The 25,172-nt window shown below is 45.2% G+C and overlaps 1 protein-coding gene across 5 annotated transcripts in view; it reads left to right on the top strand.

Annotated features, from left to right (window-relative positions):
• Nucleotides 1–25,172, top strand: part of LOC135255816 (follistatin-related protein 5-like) — a 174,632-nt gene that overhangs the window by 27,755 nt on the left and 121,705 nt on the right. For all 5 annotated transcript variants that reach the window (XM_064337489.1, XM_064337487.1, XM_064337486.1 and 2 more), the window contains exons 2-3: nt 294–435; nt 10,836–10,869. In XM_064337489.1, the coding sequence (XP_064193559.1) occupies nt 304–435; nt 10,836–10,869 (166 nt within the window). In that variant the 5' untranslated portion in view covers nt 294–303. The remainder of the gene's footprint in view (nt 1–293; nt 436–10,835; nt 10,870–25,172) is intronic.

Here is a 25,172-nt window from a genome sequence, read left to right as displayed (position 1 = left end):
AAAAAAAAATGTGCGTTTTGATCTGTATATGTCAACTGTCCATCCTTTGTGTGTCTCTGCCCACCTGTTTTAATGAAACCGACAATGTACCTATAGGCTCCGCCCCCCTGTTTAAATAAAGCCGACATTGTAACTCTAGGCTCCGCCTCCCTGTTTGAATAAGGCCGGGGCTGAGGGCATTACCTTTGAAGCCACGGCGGGGAACAGGACACAGCATAAACGAGATGCTCCGTGGTCATTTATGTTTAAAATATATATATTTTTTTAAAATTATTTCTCTTCCCCTTTCTCAGGAAAAGCCCAATGAGGACACACAGATGGTGGGCGGCGCTTCTGTTGCTCGGGGTTGCCTCGCTGCCGGTGGCTGAGGGCTGGCCCGGCGAGGACGGGCACGGGCCCAAGATCCGCCACCCCCTCGTGAGGTTCCGACACAAGGTACCGACCCCACCCGCGTCCCTTCCACAGCCTCACGTCACATCGCAGGCATTTCGCAGACGCTCTTATCCAGAGTGACTTACGCAACCTTTTACACAGCATTTACACAGCACAGCTGGATATATGTACTGAAGCAATGCAGGTTAAGCACCTTGCTCTTTACAACGACCTTCAGGTTATAAGACCAGTTCCTTACCTGTTATACTACATCGCCGCCCAAAACTAGTGAGAAGTGAGGTTGAACTGTTGTGCTCATTTAAATACTGTGTACCGAGGAGGCCTCCATAACTTTGGGAAAAGAGAAAGTCAGTGGGAGAGAGAGAGAGAGAGAATGTTGTTTCTGTGCTATTGTGGCGATGCATGCCAGAAGACCTGCTGATAAAGGGAGAGAAGCAACAGGTGGTGAAATAATGAGAGGAGATCATTGGCGCACTTCTGTGAACCCCAGGGGGCTGACCTGCCCCCCCCTCTGTGACTCTGACCAATGACAGAGCTGGCACAACCCTGGCGTGGTGAATAGATGTTAAGACGAGAGACCGTCAAAGTCATCTCCCCCCTGGATCTGACCGCTTGTGTCTGCAAAGATCTGCTTGACCTGACCCAGACGGGAAGTGCGTTTGCTTCACAGACTCCGGTCACTAAGGGCTGCGGAGAGAGAGAGAGCCTGCAAAGGCTCCTGATTCTGGGCTGAACAAGCACGTCCCCCCCCCCCCCCCCCACCCCAATTCATCCATATCTCAGACACCCTTGTTTGTGCGTCTCCGTTGTAACGTGAATTGTTCCGCTGGTCGTATCGCGTCAAGGTTAATGCGGCCACCACACAGAGCAAGAATACCAAGTGCCCCGGGCTCCGGTTTCCCTCATTTTCGCAATAATATTGAACACTCTGAACGTGTAATGACTTAGCGAGCCGAGTAGCAGCGTGGTGCGAAATCATAATCAGGCGGCAGTAGTGTTTTTTTTTTTTTTGTTCTTCTTCTTTTTCTTCTTCTTTTAATAATCAAAGGGAAATCGTGTTACGCTAATGAACCAGCTGCCTGTAGGGACCGCCCTTAAGCACACAGAGATGAAGAGAATAAGGTGGGCGGTTGGGTGGGCGCGTTCATTAAAATTGCGCGCGGGCGGCCGTGGCTAAACGAGCGTCTAATTTGACTACGGGATCCTATTAGGGACATTATTAGTGAAGGCGCTTGTACTTTTCGTTGGAAAACGTGGACTTGAATTTTTGAATGTGCTTTTTTTTTTTCTTCCAAATACTCAAAACACTGGGAGGCTGGGAATGGCAACGGTGAGGAGACTGGAAAGTAATATTAAATCCTTATCATGCACCCTGTTTGAAAAACGCCATCCATCCATTATCTATACCCGCTTACCCTGGGCAGGTTCGCGGGGGGTGCTGGAGCCTATCCCAGCGTGCATTGGGCGAGAGACACAGGAATACACCCTGGACAGGCTGCCAATCTATCGCAGGGCACACACACCATTCACTCACACACTCATACCTATGGGCAATTTAGAGTCTCCAATTAGCCTGACCTGCATGTCTTTGGACTGTGGGTGGAGATCCATGCGGACACGGGGAGAGCATGCAAACTCCACACAGGAAGGCCCCAAGCTGAGATTCACACTCACGACCTTCTTGCTGTGAGGCGACAGCGCTAGCCGTATATAATTACAGTGCCGGCTGGACGTGGGTCCCCCCCCCCAGGGCTAGCCTGCTATATTAGGGCGGGCTGGTAGAAATAATAGCTGGGCAAATTGGACGCAGTGGCGTCACTAGGGTTGGTGTCACCCAATGCGGTTGCCCGAGGGGGTGGAGGGTGTGGGGGGGGGGGGGGTGCTGGTGGGTGTGGGCGCGAGTAATTGCGTGTGTTACGCATTCAAATGACAACGCTCTTCTCGTCACATTAATACCGCTAATTAAATCAACCGGCCGTACACTGCATCAGAGACACTAGCTGTTTCAACACCGTCGGAGGCGGGCTGTAGGCTGCCCACCCAATCAGAAGTTAGAAACGGTACTGGTATTTTTCTGTGCTATTTTTCCATTGGCTGAACAAAAAAAAAAAAAAAAAAAAAAACTTTTTTTTCCCCTCTCAAAATTTCGCCGGTGAGCCGAGCGACGCAGCCCTCTCCGCAACTCCGCGTCAGGGCTGACAGAGGCGTAAAGCACAGTGAAACGGCATCGGTTTTCGGTAATTAAGACACGGTTTCCATAGCTGTTGTTGTTGTTGTTGTTGGGATAAACGGCTTGACGGACGACGTCCAGAGTTGTCAACGCCGGCGAGCTTGCCGGGCTAGCGGCCTCCTTGGTATTGATTCACATAATCAAATCTTTTAAATGGCTTTTCAAACGTAGTGAATTGGGCAGTGAAGGTGTGCCATAGATTATATATGGCCATAAAATATAGTTATTTTATGTTTTATATTTATACATTTTATGTTTATGTTAGCATAAAAATGTCAGACGTATAGTAAAGCACAGTAGGGTCTCAATTCTGGTAGCAACGTGGCTTAATTTGGGAAATAAATTGTTCTTTTTTTTATTTGCAGTGAACTCCACACACAATAGGGACATTTCCCAAGTGATAAGGGCAACGTTCAGAAAACAGTAAGATGGAGTATCCTGCTCACTGTACCATAATTATATTAAATAATCGGATCTGCATGCTTCTCCAATGAAAATGAATCACAGTCCAATAAACCATAGATGATTGGCTGCTTGAATTTCGCTGTAAGCCTAAGAGCTACTGACATACGGGGTTGTACAGAAAAATAAAATAAAAAATGTAGTTGCTAACCATGACAAATAAAACGCACATGCCTCTGTTCGGCAGTCGTGCATGTTCATTTCCTGGGATGCTTTCGAACAGCTTTGACGCTGTGGCCTTATGATACAGATGACCTCACAAACCATCCAAATTTCTACAGGCCAGCATTTCCCAATCTTTCTCCTTCCGCGGCACACGTTTCAAATTTACCGAATCTCATGGCACACCACTCTCAAAAGCATAAAAAATAAACACCATTACCAACATAAAAAATTTTTTTTTTTTTTAAAAGGATTTTTTTACACGGCACACCTGACCTCGCCTGATGGCACGCCAGAGTGCCGCGGCACAGCGGTTGGGAAACGCTGCTGTAGGCTACCCCTCGGTTTCTGAAACGGGCATCAAACAACAGCGCCGTGCGTTTTCGTAATGAAAACCCGACTCCGAGCCTTGTCTGGCCGTACGCAGGGAAGAGCAGGACGAGGAACGTGAGAACATAATTGCCTGCCGCTGATGTTTTGACGTGAGTTGTCGGGGGGGGTTTTTCCTCCCCCCCCCCACTGTAAATACGGCTGCGTCGTTTGAAAGGAAGCATTAAGGAAATTACGCAAGCTTTACGGCCTCTGCGTTCGGCTTTCTCTGCGCGAAGACGGGCATCGCCTCCGTTTAAATGTGCTGACCAGCCGCCATTTTCCAATGACAGTTTTCCCTCCCTTTCCCCTTCCCCTTTCTGCCCTTCCGGGTGCTGCTATCAATTTTCTGTCGCTTGCAACGGACGATGTAATTTACAATTTAATTGGACGGATTAGCGAGATCAACATGGATTCGGTCTCCTCGACGTCCCCTTTCATTAAATGTTAAGACCCCAGGCATTATGTTTAGTAACTCTTTCCTTAATGCATTGTTGGGGGGAAACACGTACACGGCCAAGTTCTGTTCAATTTTGTGCATGCAATTCTGTTTAAAACTATTGCTGTGAAACACAGTACATCACTGCTGTGAAATATATTTTGCGTTTTTTTCACTTATGGGTGTCATATATTTATGATATATTGCGGTATATTTCCATTAGAGTCAAATCTTTTTTGTACGGTTCAGAAAAAGCTGATATCACAAGAAGCACTTTCATTCTTCCTCTCTTTTAGTTTTTCCTCCTGCTGTCATAAAGAACACTCAAATTACAACAGAAAACGATCAACTTGAGGGGATGATTTCTTTCTCAACAGGTGGTAGAATAAAATATTCTAACAGGAGCATGCATACAACAGGAGCAGTCTGTATCAGTATCCAGGCCCCGGGGAACTTCACCACAGGCTGTAAAACTAGGTTTCTGAAAAGGCAGGGCCCTAAGTAGTCATGGTTCTATTAAAGGATCAAGGTAATAAAAATTACGATGATTATTCCTCGGATTTACATAGAACTTTTCTCACACCCGAAGCACTTTACAGTGATGAGGGGGAAAACTCGCCTCAACCACCAGCAATGTGGATCACCCACCTGGTGATGCACAGCAGCCATTTTTCAGCAGAACATTCGCCTCCCATTGGCTGAGATGGAGAGGGAGAGAGCCATTCTTAGACAATTAAACTGGGAAATGATTCACAGGCAGGTAGAGGGAGCCCATTTGGGAGTGTAACCAGGGCAACCAGGGAACGAGCATGCTCTTTGTGATGAGTGTCACGGGATCTTTAATGACCACAGCGAGTCAGGACCTCGGTTTAACGTCTCATCAGAAAGACAGCACCTCCTTCAGCACAGTATCCCCAGCATTCTGCTGAAGGGCACTGGGGATTATTTGACTGGAGGGAAGACCCCCCCCCCCGCTTGCCCACCAACACCACTTCTGGCAGCAACGTAGTTTTGCCAGGAGGCCCACCATCTGATTTTTGGGCAGAGAAAATTCTCTCCTTAGAATAACCAGGCACAACGAAGTATATCCATTCAAGAAATAGGATTTATTTCTGGGGATGGATGTGCTGGAGTCTGTCCCAGCTTGCATTGGGCGAGAGGCTGGAATACACCCTGGACAGGCCGCCAATCTATCGCAGGGCACACACAACACCATTCACTCACACATTCGTACCCATGGGCAATTTGGAGTCTCCAATTAGCCTGACCTGCATGTCTTTGGACTGTGGGAGGAAACCGGGGTACCCGGAGGAACACGGGGAGAACACGCAAACTCCACACAAAAAGGCCCGCGCCAGATTCGAACCCGGGACCTTCTTGCTGTGAGGCCACTGCGCCACCATGCTGCCCCTGAGTCACGTTTGTTCATTCATTCCTTTCAACGCTGCTTTCTTTACTTTGAATGGCCCCGTGTTATGAACTGAAGTACCACCATTCCTAACCTCTAGAGATCATCAGTTACTAGAATTTTTAAAGCCGCATCTTCCCAAACATGGCACTGTCGCCTCAAAAGAACTTCTCTCTTCACAAATCGCGATATACTGTCACCATTTGATTTGAAAAAAAAAAAAAAAATTATTCACAGAGGTGTGTTGTATGTTTCCCACATTAAACGGAAATGTTATTCAGTCAAATTGTTGTCCCTCTACCAAAAAAAACAGTACAGCAAATAGACATCTCTGGGGTGTCACAGCAAGCTGTCTCTGACTTTGTATACCGTTTAATTTCCCTGTCGCTGTTTGTCTAAAAGGCTCAGTGTGCCTTCGGAATTAGGCTTTTGCACTTTTAGTGCTTTTTAAAAAAAAATCTTTTTTTAACTCTCCTGCTAAGTGACTGTTGAGAAGCGGAAAAGGCTTGTTGAAATGGCAAATGACTCATCCAGTGTGCAGTCCTAGTTTTTTTATTTTTATTTTTTAGCTTTTTTCAACTGTCATCTCCAGGCGAAGGTGTAGGATTTAACCATGTTTAATGACATTACATTACAGGCATTTAGCAGACGCTCTTATCCAGAGCGACTTACACAACTTTTTTTACATAGCATTTTACATTGTATCCATTTATACAGCTGGATATATACTGAAGCAATTTCGGTTAAGTACCTTGCTCAAGGGTACAACAGCAGTGTCCTACCCGGGAATCGAACCTGCGACCTTTCGGTTACAAATCCAGTTCCTTACCCACTGTGCTACACTCTGTCCTACATGACATCTCCTTTCTCCTTTCCTACACATATTTTTAAGTAGAGTGAATGTCGGTTTACCCCACAGCCGTGGCACAACCTAAGACTGTATCTGTTGTGCACAGCAGACCTGGGACAAATACGTATTTGTTTTGGATTCAAATGCTTTTCTGTGCTCTGTTGGTTTTGCCTGGTGTAACTGAGCCTGCCAATATGAACAGAAGGCGGGGTCTTCTGCGCTTTTCGAGAGTTTTTTTTATCGGTTCCAACACACCAGACAAGATCAGTGAAGCGTAGAAAAGCATTTGAATCTAAAACAAATACGTATTTGACCCGGGTCTCGCATTGTGATTATAAATTGTAATAAATTTGTCATAAATGGTTGGGGGTGCTATAATATCGAAATTTTGGCTGATACCGATAACCGATGATCAATTTCTGATCGCCGATAATTTACAATAATTTATGTCAATTAAAGTGATTTGTTTAAGAAATGTGTTCAGACACCATGATCCATAGTTAGTGAAAATATCTTTTGCTATTCTTCATTGGGAGAATAATTCTGTGTTCTATTAACAGCCATTGTGATACAGGACTATATTTATCTAAGACCGGGGGGAAAAAAAACAACAAAAAAAAAAACGAATAAACACAAAAATGTTGAGTGTATAGTCATGCCACAGTCTGTACTGGCTGACCATTATTATTTATTTGCACTGTATGTTATTCGCAATGATGTGTGTATTCACATAAAGTAGAATTTGCTCTTTTGCTATTTAAATGCCAGCTGTCTTTATTAGGAAAATTTGCTTAAGTAGACTTACTAGGTTCATTACACTTCAATTATCAATGTGGCCAGCATGGCTCTGTTGTACAAAAAAATAAATAAATAAAAAACGAACCCAATCACGATTATTGGCATGGCAACACAAGGTGAAGTATGATTGGTTGGCCTTGCTAATGTGGCAGTTATCTGCCAAGTTCAATTCAGTTCAAAACCAATCTGGCACAACTTTCACTCTAGTGCCAAAGGGTGCATTGAGTAGCCTGTCATTTGTTCGAAATGGCGGAAACTGCGAACACAGGATCGTATCAGGAGACAGGCGATCGCTGATGCGACTTAAACCGAATTAAATATTTAATGGGGAAAAAAACAGCGGTTGCAGAATGACACCTGGTCCTGCCGTCATTAAAAACCCATTTGTTTGAACGGGCCTCTCGTGAACCCTGTTCGCTCCGTAAAGAGTACGTTCGAAGGCGTTCGGTTTTTTTAGCGCTAAATCAGAGTAATGGGTCTAGGTGCTGTGTTCGCGCCGAGGTGGGGAGAAGGCAGCCCTGAAGAGATCCAGCGGGCCGAGCGCACGGAAATTTCCAACCTGCGGCCGGCGCGTTTCGAACAGAAGGGTCTGAGCGGGTGTGCTTTACTGTCACGGGGATCAGGATGAGGGCGAGAGGGGAGGGGTGAGGGGTGGGGGGTGGAGGGAGTGGAGGGAGGGAGGGGGGGGGTTGGGGATTTGAAGGGGACAGACTGGCCATCGCGTGGCCTTGTGTCCGAGTTAAAACGAGATTAAAGCAGAGAGAGAGAGAGAGAGGGAGAGAGACAGAGCAAGAGAGCGTGAGCGAGAGAGTGTGAGAGAGACACAGAGAGAGGGACGGCATGAGAGAGAGCGAGAGAGGGTGAGAGCGAGTGAGCAAGGGAGACAGCATGAGAGAGAAGGAGAGAGACCGCAAGAGAGCGAGAGAGAACGCCAGAGAGAGAGACAGTTTGAGAGAGAGCGAACGCCAGAGAGAGAGACAGTTTGAGAGAGAGCGAACGCCAGAGAGAGAGACAGTTTGAGAGAGAGCGAACGAGCGAGAGAGACAGAGAGAGACAGTGTGAGAGAGAGTGAGAGAGTGTGTGAGAGAGAAACAGAGAGAGAGAGGTTTGCAATCCCCCCCGGCTGAAAGGATTTCTTTAGTGAAATGAGGTCCCTGGGATTTTGCGGATGAGATAAAGACAGAGCCGGCCCTTCAGCTGCTGCATGCGCGCAGATGGCTGGCCGGCCGTGCAGCTGGGGGCTGTGGTCCCATGGCGGTCCTGTCGCCGGGCCTGTGATGCGTAAGCAGATCCTGCAAATCAGCCTCCATTACGGATAAAAGCCTCTATTAACACCAGCATGCCACCTCAGCACTGCCCTGTGTGTGTGTGTGTGTGTGTGTGTGTGTGCGTGTGTGTGTGTGGGTGTGTAAGGATGAGTGTATGTGTGTGTGTGTGTGTGTGTGCATGTGCATGTGTGTGTGGGTGTGTGTGTGCGGGTGCGTGTGTGTGTGTGTGTATGCATGAGTGTGTGTGTGTGTGTGTGTGTGTTTGTGTGTGTGGGTGTGTGTGTGTGTTGGTGGTCTGTGTGTGTGTGTGTGTGGTGCGTGTGTGTTTGTGTGGCGTGTGTGTGTGTGGTGTGAGTGTGTGTGTGTGTGTGTGTGCATGGATGTGTGTGTGTGTGTATGGTAGTTTTGTGTGTGTGTGTGTGTGTATGAGGGGTGTGTGTGTGTATGGTGGTGTAGTGTGTGTTGTGTGATGTGATTGTGAACGTGTGTATGTGAGCATGGGTATCAGTGTCTGTATGTGTGTGTGTGTGTGGGCTTGTGGTTTGTTTTGTTTGTCTTTTTCCCTCTGTACACACTGGACAGCTTTACTCTGGTTTCCTTTTGTGCTACTGTCTGCTGTCTTCATCCCTCCTGAGTCCCACCCTGCAGCTGTGAGATTTTATGATTTTATTAAAATGAGCGGTTAATAGATTTGTTCATAGCTTTAAACATATCTGGTGTTGATCCCTGGAAAAAAAAAAACTATCAATAGTAAAATTTGTCCATTATCATTTAACATGTGTCTAATCAGAGCTTATTAATAAATTTAAGCACTCTGAAAAGGCATTAATTATTTAGAAATTAAACCCAGGGGGGGAATGTTCAGTTAGCTGTAATAAATACTGCAAATCAGTGCTCCTCAAAGCTTTTAAAAAATATACACCATCCAGTCAAAGGTTTTCCCTGAGTTTTATGACTCAAGGTCCCTTCCCGGAAAAGAAAAATGGAATTTATCAGCATTTAACCCTTTCTCTTGCACCTCTGAAGTCTCTCACCTCCCCTCGACTAGGGTGGTGTTGATGGATGTGTTTGTTGTTAGCTCGTTGCCGTTCCGTCGGTCTGTTTTCCCCAGCGGCTGCCGACAAAAGATAAACACCGCCACGCTTGTGTCAACTGTGAGTCGTGATGTAGACGCTATTCTTCAGAGTTTCCGTCTGCTAAGATTGCTGCTTGTTTGTCTGGCTTCTTTCTTTCACGATTGTCAGTAAGCTAATATATATATATATAGTTTTTTTTCTCAAAGAAGGCAGGAATGGGTCACAGCTTTTTAAAAATTGAAGTTCTAATAATTTTAAGTAAGAGTTTGTGCAGAAGATTGCAGGGATTGGCTGTTTTCCACATTCTCTCTGTGATGTCACCGAAGATGTGCTGCATTGTGGATTTTTTTTTCCCACTTATGGCCCCTCAATGCCCTTTTGGACAAAATAAGGAATCTGCAGCACGAATAAACATAAGACAGGAACGGAAATACAAGCATTAAAAAATAAAACACGCATACCCACATCATCTCCCTTCAGTCGTAAAACATCGTCAGACGGCGATATTTCATGCCGATTATGGCAATTATACTTTGTTTTTATGATAATTAGCTTTGCTTTTATGGACGATTCTGTCGTAAAGTGTTTCACTTCATGACTTCATCTAAATAAAATCCCTGAAATTATTTTCAGCGGTTATATCTTCAGTCTCCTCACAGTTTCGCAGTAGGTGTGCTTCAGGTATTAAGCATTTTCCCTGGGTACAGTGAGCTATATATGGATTCTTGTGTTCATTTGCATGCAGTCGCAAGCTGTATGATTGCATTTGTAGCATGGCCTGGCTTGATCCACATATTAACCCTTTGACAGAGTTGGATTTTTTGGAATGTTTTTTTTTTTCAGCATTCTGAAAAGTCAGTGTTCTAGAACAGTGTCCATTGCTTTCGGTCGCCAGCAGTGATTGTTACATCAGCGTTAGAACGATGATTAGAGTGATAAAAATGTTCTAATCTGTTATTTACATTAATTACGTACTGTATATTTTAATTATACTGCATTATATTTGGGCTTAACTACAGCCTTTTTGCTTTATGGCCATGTGAACTGTTTAGATAAGAGGTGTCCAATCTTATCCAGAGAGGGCCAAGTGTGGGTGAAGGCTTTTGTTTTAGCACAGCACTAAGACGCCTGGTTGTACTTATCAAGGCTTTGAGTGAAATCCATGAGTTGAATCACCTGTATTAGTGCTGGGCTTAAGCAAAAACCTTCCCCCACCTATCCCTTTTTCGGATAAGACCGGACACCCTTGGTTTAGATCCTTTTCAGTACCAAATACGCTGAAATCTTCTTTGAATTAATTTACCATGTGATTTTTCTTGTGTGTGTGTATTTGATATTTAACGCATCTCTTCTTCTTCTTTGTTCTTGTCTTTTTTTCAGCACGATGGAAGTCCCGGCAGTCTGCACCTTAAAGGTACGCAGTTCCTGCACGCCGTTGCTCCACATTACACCTGTAACCTTTTAAACATTACATTACATTACAGGCATTTAGCAGGCGCTCTTATCCAGAGCGACTTACACAACTTTTACATAGCATTTACATTGCATCCATTTATACAGCTGGATATATACTGAAGCAACACAGGTTAAGTGCCTTGCTCAAGGGTACAACGGCAGTGTCCTACCTAGGAATCGAACCTGTGACCTTCGGGTTACAAGACCAGCTCCTTACCCACTGTACTACACTGCCGCCCGAGCTGCACGCAAATTTCTCGACGTCCCGTGAGACGGAGCCGGAATTACCACCGTTGGTTTTACGGCAGAATTCCGCACAATTCCGGCTTTTGCAGGGGCGCTGATTTCTGCCTCTCATCAAAGGGGGTTGTTTGTGTAACGACTCGCAGACGCGATGCTCAGCTGTGCTTTCGCCAACGGATGATGCCCGTGTCACGTGACCCGCCGGGGCGACCGGCATCCGGAAAATCAGGTTCCGTGTCTCGCGTTCAGGGGCGTCAGGGAAGTTCGTCCCCACGCTTCGCGAAAGCGGTCGCGACGTGCGCCGCCGCGCGTAAATATGAAAACCGGAAAATCACCGCAACAGGCGTAATTTAATTGTCGTTGTAAACCCTTATGGCGGCCGAGATGAACGAGTCCCAGAAGCCCCCCTGTGCGCATTTCCTGTTGCAAATGGCCGCCGTTTCCCCCCGTCTACTTTTATTGCGCCGTTTTGGCATGCAGTGGCTGGCTAATTTTATTTTATTGCGCATAAAATAAATGATTACGCATTAGATTTTTCGGGGTGTGCAACACCGTCCGTAGTAACTGGGTCTCTGCGCCGTTACCTTAATCGTTGTTCCAGCAGCTCTTTGTGGTTTGTTTTTTTTTCGTCCTGTTTTTTTACATATTTCCTGAAAACAGATGGGACAGAAGGCGGTATGCTTTTTTTACTATAAATATGTCATCATACGAAGGAGAAAAATTGAAACACAGTGCATCTATAGAAATGTGCTGTGATGATATAGCGTCTCTATAAACCGACACTTTTCGGGGGGCTGAACGTACCAAGATGCCGAATCCAGAGAAGGGGCCCCGGCTCTGTAAATTCGGCGGATGCTTCCTCTCTCTGCTTCAAAGCCGCTATCTTCCGGGCGGAAAGCGAAGGAGAGAAGGAGCTCTGATTGAGGATGCCCTGTGGGCGGTGAGCTGTCTGCCACAGGGCAGCTGTGGCCCCTGGACCGTGCTCACACACAGGGCTGCTGTGGCCCCTGGACCGTGCTCACACGGGGCAGCTGTGGCCCCTGGACCGTGCTCACAGGGCTGCTGTGGCCCCTGGACCGTGCTCACACAGGGATGTCCGCCATTATAACGCTGTCTCCTCCATTCCCATGGCCAGCTGGGCTGTCCTTTTCAGAATTTATCACACCTTTAACTGGAGTGGATCCACCAGATACAGGATGAGAGCTTATTCACCTTCTGTTTTTTTTGGGGGGGAGGGAACCAGCACTATATATTTTGCTGAGTTTATCCTGGCCAGTTGAAACACCAGGCTGTGGTTTATTGTTAGATGCCTGTTTCAAGGTCTTTAAATTCTGGCATTCCCTGTTTGATCTTTCTGAAATTCTTTCCTTTTTAAATTTTTTTTTAGGTTTAGGTTTTAGGTTTCAGGACTGTGCTTCAATTTGATTGGTTAAAAAAAAAACGAAGGAAAAAAATTGACATTTACGGTGTTGCTCAGGATGATCTCATACCCTGAGCCAGCCAGAGAAGAAGGGGCTTCCCTTATTGTGTCCCACTCTTCCTTCCCTCTGTCACCCCAGACTGTCTTTCAATTGGTTGATTGGTTGACTGATTGATGAGCACACACCTACAGTTTGTTTGAGTGTCAGCGTCGACCGGCCTATAAGGAATCACGTAAATGCCTGATGCCGCCATGCAGTGCTATAAAATGGCCGATCCTTGCCGTGCTCGTGAAACCACGTTTGCAGGTGTTTGGTTGTCACACTGGCGTGTCCTCGTGCACAAGGTCAGCTTGTGACTGCCTCTCAGCGATAATCCCACCCAGGTACTTTACATGCAGGTACACTGTGAGCTCGGGTGAAGAGATGTACACTACACTACACTACTGTACAGTGTTGTTTGTTAATTTGTTCAAATGAAATTAATTTAAAAAATAAAAATTCATACTAAAAGCGGCCAATATTCACAGAAGAGGAGGAATCAACCTTCAAACTGAAAGGTCATGCCCAAGTTTATTGATTTTTAAGATCAGATAAAGATAATTATCAGAAAAGATATGGTTGTGATAATGATCGCATAAGATCGAGATAATGATCAGAGGAAGTATTGACCTTTTTCTCTTGCCCAGTGATTTGCAATATCCGTGAACACATTCATTAAGAGAAACGTAATCTCCAAATGTAGGTGTCTGGATTTAACAGCCCTTAAACTAGAAACGGTGGACTGTGTGTGTAAGTGGTTTCAGCACCAAGCAACCACAAGGAGTGAGTGTGCGCATAAGATTTGGTGATGGATCATGTGCACATAAGATTTGGGGATGGATCATGTGCACATAAGATTTGGGGATGGATCATGTGCCCATAAGATTTGGTGATGGATCATGTGCACACAAGATTTGGGGATGGATCACATGCACATAAGATTTTGGGATGGATCATGTGCACATAAGATTTTGGGATGGATCACGTGCACATAAGATTTGGGGATGGATCACGTGCGCATAAGATTTGGTGATGGTTCACGTGCATTGCACTGGCTCTGCAAACAGTCGCAGTGTAAGAGGATTTAAATCTCCCCGGCGAGTAACTCACCAAGGATCCTTTCTCTCTCTTTCCTGTTTATTTCAGATGCAATTACAGTCGGTCTGAAAGTAGCCTGTCCTAAAACTCCCAAGGGGTAGTAAAAATGCTCTCTGTGACGGATCCCGGCGTGTTGCATTTCAAGTCTTTTTTTTGAAAGAGCGCCTTCTGGCTAGGATGGGGTAGGAGTCCCGTCCGGTACTTTGAAAATTGTCTGTGAGAGCAGTCTGCAGTGTGGTTTTCAAAAGCACTGCAGGTTGCCTTCAGAGGAAATGAAAATGAAAGTGAGGGTTTGGGCAGAGTGGAGGGGGGGAGATGTTTGACTGGGCTTACGATGGATATTTACTGTAACTTGAATGTGCTTCTAGAAGTCTATAAATCCCATGTGCGCATGGAGACGTGTATGAAATACAAGATCCAATTTGGGTTGTTTGTCCAAATGATTTTCCTGCTGAGTTCTCTCGCTGTGGGGTCTAATTAGAGTGTGCACTGCAAGTATCCAAGTCTAGCACCAACACAAACTGCTAATCGTTTCCATGGCAAAAAAAGGAATCTTTATGTTTTTCTCAACTTTTAAGTGGTCAAGTGGGCAGAAATTTTGTGCATACAGATTTTTGTGGCATGGATATATTTCTCTATATTTCTATGTATATTATAGTTTGACAAGTATGCATTGGCTGGTCTTAAAACGTAACAAAGAAATGCAGGAGATCAATTAAGACAATTTGTTTAGCACCTAGTGTTGTTGTGTGGTCAACAGTAAATTCCCTGGCCTATGAAACACGAGAGTACAAGAAATCTCGAATTTTAAAAAAAGTGTACTTTTTCTTGTCTTCCTAACATACCTGCATGTCTATTACTGAACTTCAGCTCCCAATGTATTATTAATAACCATAAGGATAACAAAAATTCAGTACTGTACATATAGTGAACTGTAATACACACCTCCGCACACATACTGTACTTCTAACATAAATTAGTATATTAGAAATATAATACTTCTAATATGTTAACTTTATGAAGAAAGTGCAAACCTTTTGAATTTGTTGTTCATTATATATAAACTCTGTGACTATAACTGAAATATTACAGTACAAAAGTAAATGTAAGGACTGTAGGTTGTTTTGCTCAGTCCTCTATGAAGGAGCGAATAGTGCTCCACTTTCAGTTGGCACGGAAACCTACAACCGAGTTGATTGGCTTGCTGGCTGGCTGGCTGGCTGGCTGGCCGGGCTAACTGACACCTTGCATTCACACGGGATTCATCAGAAAGAAATGCAGGGCTCGGTGTGCTTTTCTTTTCCGTTTTCTTTCCGGTGCTCTGGTTCACCGCGGTAGTAATGAAAAGACTTTGTCCAGTCGGACAGACCCGCGCGGGCAACTCATTCATCTGTCTGCGACTCACTTGACCGAGGTTTTCTCGGAGCTCAGCGGGCGGTTCTGCATTCTCGTAAGCGATGCCTCACCTCAGGTGACGATGCCTGCGCTCTTGTGGGAGTAGCTGTGGGGACAGCCGGTATTGTCTGGTTTAGCTTTGTTGGAGAAAGGGCCTGAGAGGCACGGCCCGGCGTCTCTGTCAGGCACACAGGAATGCGGCCGTGACCCTGTCCCTTATTCAGACCGAAAGGAATTTGGGGGATTGAAGCGAACACAAAGGCAGCGAAATTAAGTGAAATGGCGAAGCCGCGGGGATCCGCCGGCCCTCGTCGGAGACGCTGATGGCTTTTGCTCGCACCGGGCCGCCGTTTCGCTGCAAAAAGGACGCAAACGCAAACAGCCCTTTCAGACGGGCACGGCCGGTCCTGTGCGCCTTTCTAAAGAAAATTTAAAAAGCTAAATGAAACTGCGAGAAAGGGCAGCGGACGGAGAGAGAGAGATACCGGTTTAATGCGTTTTCTTCGGGGAGCTGGGCTGTTTGCTCCCCCCTGTGATTGCCGTGAACGACGCTCAGATGTTTTATTTTATCACAGCAGCAGTGCTTTCACAGCACTGAGTCCTCTAGGAGGTCAAACGCCGGTCTCTGTCTGCAGTCCTTACATTGATGTCCTCACGTGGAAGTCCTTATATGGACATCCTCATGTGGAAGTCCTTATATGGATGTCCTCACATGGAAGTCCTTATGTGGACATCCTCACATGGAAGTCCTTATGTGGACATCCTCACGTGGATGTTCTCTCATGGAAGTCCTTATATGGATGTCCTCACATGGATGTTCTCTCATGGAAGTCCTTATATGGACATCCCCACGTGGATGTTCTCTCATGGAAGTCCTTATATGGACATCCTCACGTGGAAAGCCACGCATAGAAGTCCTTACCTGGGACTTCTTCACGTGGAAGTCTTTACCTTACCTGGATGTTCTCATGTGGATATATTTACGGGGAAGTCTGGCTGACAGAGTCCTGAAGTTCATCTCCTGCTCGGAGGTCACATACGTTTTAAGGCTCTCAAAGCGTCTGAACCTCCAAGACACCAGTAGGAAGCAGTCTAAGGAGCAATGCAAGGCATGTGGAGAGGTGGTTGATTTTTGCCTTGTTTTTCTACAAAGGGTGGGGATGGAGCCATCTGTCTGCACCCCCGCTACTGGTGAGCAGTTTCGTCCATTCCAAAGTTCATCAGGTTGATTTGCAGTTGCACCCACAGGAGTGCAGTATGAAACACAGTGCACTGTCTGGGTCATGGACATTTAAGTTCTATTTTCTAAACAATATTCTGCTCTAAGCTGACACATTTTTTGTGGAAACAGGGATCAATACATTGCATGGCCGATTCATACAGATGACTAGACCTCAGTGTGGAGATCAAGCTCGTTTGGAACAAATACCAGAAACATCTCTGGCGCTGAAGGACCGCTCTTGCCTCCACCTGATGCAGTAATATAACGCCACATTATGGTATATGGTGTGATTTTTAAATTGCATAGTTCTTACTGGATTGCTGGAGATAAGTGCACAGATTGCATAAAACTTTTTTTTATTTTTTTTTACAGGCGTACCACATGAAGTAGCTACATACAGACCAAGCGGAGAGCAGAGAAATCCTGAGCTCACCAGACACAAAGCGAACTAGCGAGAAACAGAAATGAAGGCAGTTTCAATTGGCTGCTGTGACAGTCATTATACCCCATCTCTTGTTTTCAGCACCGCAGAGGAAAGTTGAAAAGTCTTCGAGATGCAGAGATATACAGATGCACCGGCACATTTTCGAGTAGGCAGCCAGCCACCACATTCCATTGAGACCCACGCAAAGCGCCTATACATAGCGCGCTGTGTGCATTGGTGCCATTGTTCCTCTGTCTGCTGCAGACCTCATTATCTCCGTGGTTCGCTCGGCGTAAATGCCAGCTCGGTTCGCTCTGATGTGGAGACGGTGACCTACCGCCGCGCGGACCGCCAATTAATTATGGGCTGGCGAACGGCTGTGAAAAGAGGCGAGCGGACCCGTCGCTGGGGGTGAAACAAGCCTGTCTGTTTATCGTCGCCACCTATACAGGTTGCCAATCACAATTTTTTTTTTTTTTTTTTTTTTGGCTGGACCGCAACAGCGGGGCTAGCCCTACAAACGCGAATGTCTGTATCTGACTGACCGAGTGACCGAGTGAGCGGATGAAGTTACACCATTGGTCGGCCGAGTTATGACGTCACACCGTCGGTCGCCCGGTCCAGCCACACACTAGGTGTTGACCTGGTCTTGTTTTTTTCAGGCTTTGGCCGCGGCCCAGCGTTGCAGAGGCAGCGTGCACATTTCGCCTCTCTTCTCTTCCCTTCTCTTCAGTGTGGTTCACGGCCCTGCTCGCTGCCTTTGAAAAGCAATCCACAGGTCCTCCATTTTGACCGCACTTACCTGGACGGTCAACAAGGGTGTTATTAGAGAAAGCGATAGCATTTCTCTAATAACAAAAAAAAAGCGCAAAAAAAAAAAAAAAACCGATCAGACAATAGGAGGCGTGTGCAGAAAGTGGCCTTTCGTTTTGCAGCCAGTTCGTGCTGGAGATGATTCAGCCGGCTTAACAGATCGGAACGCAGGCCGCCACGACAAGTGTACCTGACGGCAATAAGCGATGCTCCGCTGACACCACTTGCCGTGAGTGATCCGTTTAGCGTTTCATGCCAGCTGCCTTCAAAAAAAAAAAAAAAAAAAAAAAAAAGCTTAAGTCAAAACAGGAAAAAAAGCTTGATGTTAACTCCAAAACCCTGACGACTCGCATCTGGTTCAGCGAGCTTCTCCTCAGACGGGAAGGATTTAAACTTCAGGGGGGAAAGTCTTATCGCTCTCTGATCCAGCGCGTCTCTTATTGCCGACAGCTGCCGCACGTGAAATCAAAGCGAGCGGCTCCCCTCGAGAAGACAACCCGCCAAAACCCGCTAAATCACCTTTTTTATTTCTACTGTGTCGGGCGGCGCGGCGGTGCAGTGGGTAGCGCTGTCGCCTCGCAGCACGAAGGTCGTGGGTTTGAATCTCGGCTTGGGGCCCTTTCCGTGCAGAGTTTGCATGTTCTCCCCCGTGTCCGCGTGGGTTTCCTCCGGGTACTCCGGTTTCCTCCCCACAGTCCAAAGACATGCAGGTAGGCTGATTGGAGACTCTAAATTGCCCCTAGGTATGAGTGTGTGAGAGAATGCTGTGTGATAGATTGGCGGCCTGTCCAAGGGGTATTCCTGCCTCTCGCCCAATGCATGCTGGGATAGGCTCCAGCACCCCTCGCGATCCTGCTCAGGATAAGCGGGTACAGATAATGAATGGATGGATTTCTACTGTGCTGCTAGCCTCCCTCTGAGCGGTGAAACAGTCCTGTCAAAGAAGGAAGAAGAAGAAGAAGAAATGAAGGATGAAATGAGGATTAGGGCGCAGAGTTCTGGAAACATCTTCGCTTTCCGTCCTTCCTCTGACAAGCTCAGGAGGTCGCAGATAATTGGGTGAAGATTTTGTTAGCAGTTTGATCAGGTCTTTCCTCCCTCTCTTTGGATTAATTCACAGCGCCTGTTCTCGGACCTCAGATAATGAATAGCAAACACAAATGAAATGAATAAAAAAAGATTGATTGACAGTATAGTTGGATGGATACTTGGCTATCCTTTTGGTCCGTCCTAATCACCTAATCAGCTTTTTGGAGCACTTTTTATGTTCAGATCATAGTGCCTTGCCTGAAGGGTGAATATGATTTGATGTAGAGATAAGTGATTTTTGCCTAGGGATAGGCTCCAGCACCCCCTGCGACCCTGACCAGGATAAGCGGGTGTAGATAATGAATGGATGGATGGGTGGAGTGATGTGGACACTCACTCATGTTTTGCGATAATAACTTCTGGTTAAAGGGTTGCGAATGGTCCTTATTAATAAAGAAACTGACATTATTCATGAGGAAAAATTATCGTAATATTTCACTACATATAGGGTGGCACAGTGGTGCAGTGAGTAGCACTGTTGCCTCACAGCAAGAAGGTCCTTGGTTCAAATCCCGGCCGGGTCCAGGTGGGTTTCCTCCAGGTTTCCCCACAGTCAAAACACATGCAGGTTAGGTTAATTGGACCCTGCGAATTGCCCCTAGAAGTGGTGTGTGTGCCCTCCGATGGTGACCTGGCCAGGGTGTATTCCTGCCTCTCGCCCAGTGCATGCTGGGATAGGCTCGCGCACCCCCGCGACTCTGACCAGGCCTATGTGGGTACACAAAATAGTATGATAGAAAATGCGTGGATGGATATATATATATATATATATATATATATATATGTATGTATGTATGTGCTTATGTGTGTTTACATGTGGTGACATTGATGATCAATGCAGCATAACGAGTGTTGCATGATGGGTAGGGGACTGGGCTTACTTCTGCAAGGCTATGGGGTTCAGCTCCCAGCGGGAATGTTTCCATTGAACGCTTCGGCAAGATACATAATCGGAATCGCTTCTGTAAATAAAATATCCAGCTGGGTTAAATGGATTGTATGTAACGAAAATAATGTAATCTGTTCAAGTCACTGTGCATAAGCACATCTGCTAAATGTCTAATATGTAAATGTAATGTGTCTCCTTGCACTGTTTAATGAGCGCCTTTAGGCATTAATTCTGCTTGTGTTTCGTGTTTCTCCTTTATGCTGAGGTTGTGGCCAAGGGCATCAAATCATGCTACCGTGTAAACCAGTTCTGTACTACGATGTACAGTATAAGTTTTAGTTCTGTGTATAATGTCGCTCTTTTTTCCCCCTATGCTTCTGAGTGGGGTGGTGCTGCATTTACCAAATCTGCTAAGAGCTATGCAGTGCATTACCGGCATAACTGGGTAATGTGAGGATGGTAATTACGGTCGTGCTTCTCGCAGAGAGGGCAGGTCAGCGAAGCCCTTGAAAGCGGCTAACCTCTGTTAGCCGCTAAAAAGGCATCCTGTTCATTTGCCAAGTGCGTATTTTTTCATAAATTCTGCCGTTCTTTCAGGTTTCCCAGCGATGTAAAGGCTTGGCATTCATCACAAAGTGGCTGAAACTATGACCGTTTCGCTGCGCAAGGGCTTAGCGCAGTTGGTAAATGTGATGCTGTTATTCTCGGGTGATGAACCAGCAATAAATAGCAGCCGCGGCAAAGTACATGTTTTACGTTTTTTTTTTTTTTCTTTCTTCATTTCAGCATTTGAACTGAGAGGGGACTCCAGGCTCGGGTGGGGTGGGGTGGGGTGGGGGGAGAGGCTGTTGTAATTTATCCACTAAAATGCTTTAAAATGTAATACCAGAACAATATATAATCTGATAATGGCACCCGTGTTCATTTCAAACTGAGTACACGGACAGCAACGAATGATTATTGATCAACGTTCATTTTTTCAAGTACACAAACCTGATTTACACAGAGATGTGGAAATAGCTCAGTGTATTAGCCTTAGTCATAGCCTTCACCACAATTTCATCTCAATACAGAGATGTTAACAACACACTTGTGCATTTTGCCATGTGCATTGTCACAGTTTAATATTTATTAGAACACTGCAAAATTAAATGTATTTTGATTTACGCATGGCGTCGCATTAGCAAAGTATGTCCTTAATATACTGCTAAATAGAAGGTATCAGTCCAAACAGATGGCTAACTGTATCTTGGATGTAGTTCAGAATTAAATGTAAACATGAATTTAATTGCTAAAATGGTTCTGGTAGATGGAAAGAAAACTTTTATTTTGCCCCAAATAGATTTAAAATCAAAACATGAACTGCCTTTCCAGAACGTTCTTTGTCTCACTCTCCCACGATTTCCCCTTAACATAGGCTTCTCTCAGCGGACCACAGGAATGTTTTTTTTAATCCTTCAGGGACAAATCGAGCGAACAGGTGGCCTCTGTGTCCCCCCCGCGTGTGTTTTACGCTGAGGCCTACTGCCCTTTTCCCTGCTGTGAGTGACCCCCCCCTTCTCCCCCTGAACGCCGTTAAAAGGTCAGGAGCGTCACCAGCCGATTGTGGGTGACAGAGCAGTCTGGCGCGGGTTTACCTGTCCTCCCGGCCTCACAGTGAGAAGGCCTGCGGGGTGGGGGGGGGGGGGGGGGGTTGTGGGGGGGGGGGGGGGGGGGGGGGGGGCGTCACCAGGTGACGTGGGTGACAGAGCAGTCTGGTGTGGGTTTGCCTGTCCTCACGGCCTCACACTGAGAAGGCCTGCGGGTGGGTGGGGGAGGGGGGGTTTGGGGGGGGGGGGGGGGAGGGGGTTGTGGGGGTGCCACATTGCAGAAAAGTCAATATTTGCATTAGCTGAATATTAATGCATGAACAGTGTGTGTGTGTTTGTTAGGTGGGTGGTGGGGGGGGGGGGCGGAGTTGCGGGCCATGTTTCCTATTCAAATTATGTTTGACTTGCTTATCTGATTGTGGAGAATTCTACTGTAAACAGAGTAGGGATGGAAAAAAAATGAACTTATTTCCCCAAAAAAAAAAAAAAAAAAAAACCAGCGCTGTCTCCAGCTGTGCGTGGTGCGCTGTAATTGGTCCAGCAGCATGTCGAAAATTCTGTTCAACCACCATTCCTTGTGTCCTGGGACACAATTTGGGCTGAACAGGGCATCGTGCACAGGAACTACATTTGGAACTTTAATAGATACATGGGTTGCTAGTTGCTTGTAGTCATTTTCAACAGTGCTTCATATGATAATCAATGCTTGACACGTTGTTTTGTGATTGTGTTCCAAATGGAGTTCTTTTTGGAAGTGAATGGAAAATAAGAACTTTTACCATCTTAGTGGGTCTCTGTAGTATTTTTGAAATGAGTATCTGTGCTATGAATTATTTTATTGTGGTACTGGCAAACAAGAAATCCTTTTGCTATTTTTTTTTTTTCACATTTCTAATTAAATTTAATTTAATGTAGTTTCAGAGAGAATGGATGAACACTTTTAAAGATTCAGATTTTATAGCACATCAATTTCTTGACAACAAAACCCATCGTTTTATCTTTTTCAAGTGACTGGTCTAAGTAGGTGGAGAATTGTCTGCTGCAGTTAATTCTCATTAGCGTGCTGCCAATAGCAGAGATTCAGAGTGACTGTCTATGAGACTTAAAGCCACATGAAAAGGAATTCAGATTATGGTATTTTTGTGGTTTCTAGGTTATGATGGTTTTATGACTTTGTGTTTTTCTTTTGAGGACTTGATATGGTTATGATATATACAGTCTGTATTCTGAATCGGTATTTATTCTTGGTTAAGCATAGCTTATTTACATTAGTGCTTCAGTGGTGTTGTGTGTGTACATGTGGAAGTGCTAGTCGAGGAATGTTGTTAGCCAGTCTGACGCTATTAGTTAAATGAATCAGGTGAACGCACATATGTTTCGCCTACATTGTTAGCCGCCGCGGGCGTCTGCTAAATGAACACATTGCTCTGAAAACTGTTCTAAATAAGGTCAACGCTGATTACATTGCTGTGAAATCTGCTGGAAACGTTGAGTCCTGCTTGTGTAGCAGGATGTAGAAACTTCTCGCTGAATGCTATGGGCTTCTGTCAAATCATCTAAAATTTATTTGATATATCGCCTTTTACAGAAAACTGCCACAAAGATGCTTTACACATTAGCAGAAAAAAGAGCAAAGAGAAGGTCTGAACCTCCAAATAGCAAGCACGTGAGGTAAAAAAAAAAACTTCCCAGTGGGGAGAAAACCCTGAAATGGTGGCGAGAAAAAACTCACCAATGGGAAGAAATCTTGGGAGGAACCTGGCTATAGAGGGGGGAGCCCATCCTCCACTGGCCTGCCTGTCCTGTCAGCTTGTTGGTCATTGTTTTCTTGTTAACATCATTTATTGATAAATAATGGTGTGCTGTCATCTACACGCCAAATTCCATAGAGCGTCCCGCCCTGCTGTCCCTCCCTGCTATCCGTAGTCAGACCAGGAAATCAGTTTTGCACTCTTCAGTAATGGACTATATTAAATGCCACATATAATGTTTCTTCAATTTTTTTTTTTTTATAACCTTTGGAGACCCAGCAATTCATTGTTTTCTCCCTGTAGGGGACACGAGTCTCTGGTCTTAATCTCAAGAACCGTATATTTTCCACTGCGCTGAAAGCCACTCTACAAGGGCCATGATATGTTTGAAAATGTTTTCACTCCAACATGTCAAAATCAAGTTTTTTTTTTTTTTGTCCCTTAGATGCATGGTATTTTGCTTTTGTGGTTGCTGAAATAAACAAGAAATGTGCATGTAAGGGAAAAAGTAGCACACGCTAGGTTCACATCGAGGGCGGGAGGTTTTTTTTTTTTTTGCCGGTTAGATTGAATCTGCCCACGAGCTTCAATTGTTCCTCTTGCCGCGTGAACAAAGAAGCCGGTCGTCAGGGTTAGCCTCTGTCCTGATTTCAGATGATCGACGCTCTCCTGAGGAGTTCCGCAGAACGGGGGAAAAGCGTACAGCCCGGGTCATAAATATGAAACTTCAATTACGGAGCAAATCCCAGTGTTCCCGCTTATACAATCTCCACACTGACAGGAGTCCAATACATCTTCTGTCAAGGTCGATGGAGGATGTGTTGGGGGGGGGGGGAGAAAAAAAAATGGATCATTTATCTGAGATCATTTCCTGTTTGGACCCGCTCCTTCTGTTCTCATTTTCTTCCGAAGGCAGAGACAGCCTGATGTTAATGCATGAGCGAGAAAGACTAATGTCTTTCTGAAAACTTTTTTATGAGTTAGGGGAAATTTTTTCGAGTTTATGAAACATGGCTTGTTTTCTGTTGAATTAAACATCAATGTCAAATTATTTAGTGTTATATGGTGTGCTTGACCCAAAGCTGGCAGACATATCTGAATAAATTTAAAAGGGAAACACTGTACTTTGTGCTCCTTGGTTAGCTGTTAGCTAAGTTAGCTGTAGGAAGAACAATGTGAAAGAAATAATATTAGTTGTTTTTTAATTTTAATTTTGAATCTTTCTTTGCATTTAGCCATTTCCCCCGTCTTTAAAAGCGTCTTACCCAGATTTTAAAATTTTTTTAAAAAAACTGTAACATTCAAGTAAAATCTGTGAGATTATGGCACCGACTTTCAATTGTAGTTTCAGATGTTAAACAAGTCTTCAGTGACAAGAGTGTTTTAAATGTCTTCAGCGGTCATATGAGTTTCTAAAAAAAGGGTTTCAAAGGTTTAAAATGGATACACACAAGACTGGGGTGTATTTCTATACCACAGCAGCCTGTCGGCACTTTGAGTGCGTACTGGGGAGATAATTCACGCAGAGAGCAGTGCATGGCCAGCCTAATAAACAGCCTTGTGTGTTGGGACAGCATGAGGGATGCATTTTAATTTGGGAGGCTCGACGAGGCCCCATTGTCCCGTATACCGGTCTGAATGAGGACCATGGAAATGTAAGGGGCTCCCACCCATGGTCACCGAACAGGCACATTCTTAACCGAAATATCCATCTCTGGATTTCGCCGAAAGTGCCCCTGATTACATTACAACATCACATTGCATAGTGTCAGCTCTAATGTGTATTCAGGAGGTCAAAGACAGATTATGTCACCTCGTGATTTTCACCGTTACAGACTGGATGTAATTAAATGTTATGAGCTCTGAGATGCCATCAGATCACCCGGAAAAAATCTTGAACAAAACTGTCAAATGCAAAAATTGCAAGGTGCGTGGCTTCCAGCCTTTTAAACTTTTATCACAGATCGCTTCATAAATCACTGAATCACGGGGGAAATAATCTACATAACAGCGGCCTCCGAAAGTATGGGAACAAGCAGAGTGAGATTTAATATTGTTGCTGCATGCTTTATAGGCATTTGAATTTGAGATGAAAAGATGAAAATGTGACAAAAGTACAGACAATCATCTTTTATTTCATATTTTGTTTTCGTTTCATTTACAGGAAAAGGCAGTTTTTGTATTGAGTCCCCTCATTTTTCAGCTGTGCAAAAGTTAGTTAATGGATGAACTTAAATGTAAGTCAAAGCAATGGTTGCGCTACCCTTAAAAGCAATAGCTGCATAGCCC

Source organism: Anguilla rostrata, chromosome 5 (genome assembly GCF_018555375.3).
Source record: "Anguilla rostrata isolate EN2019 chromosome 5, ASM1855537v3, whole genome shotgun sequence".
Lineage (NCBI taxonomy): Eukaryota > Metazoa > Chordata > Actinopteri > Anguilliformes > Anguillidae > Anguilla > Anguilla rostrata.
Note: the sequence above shows the minus strand (reverse complement) of the source record. Positions and strands in the feature narration are given on the sequence as shown.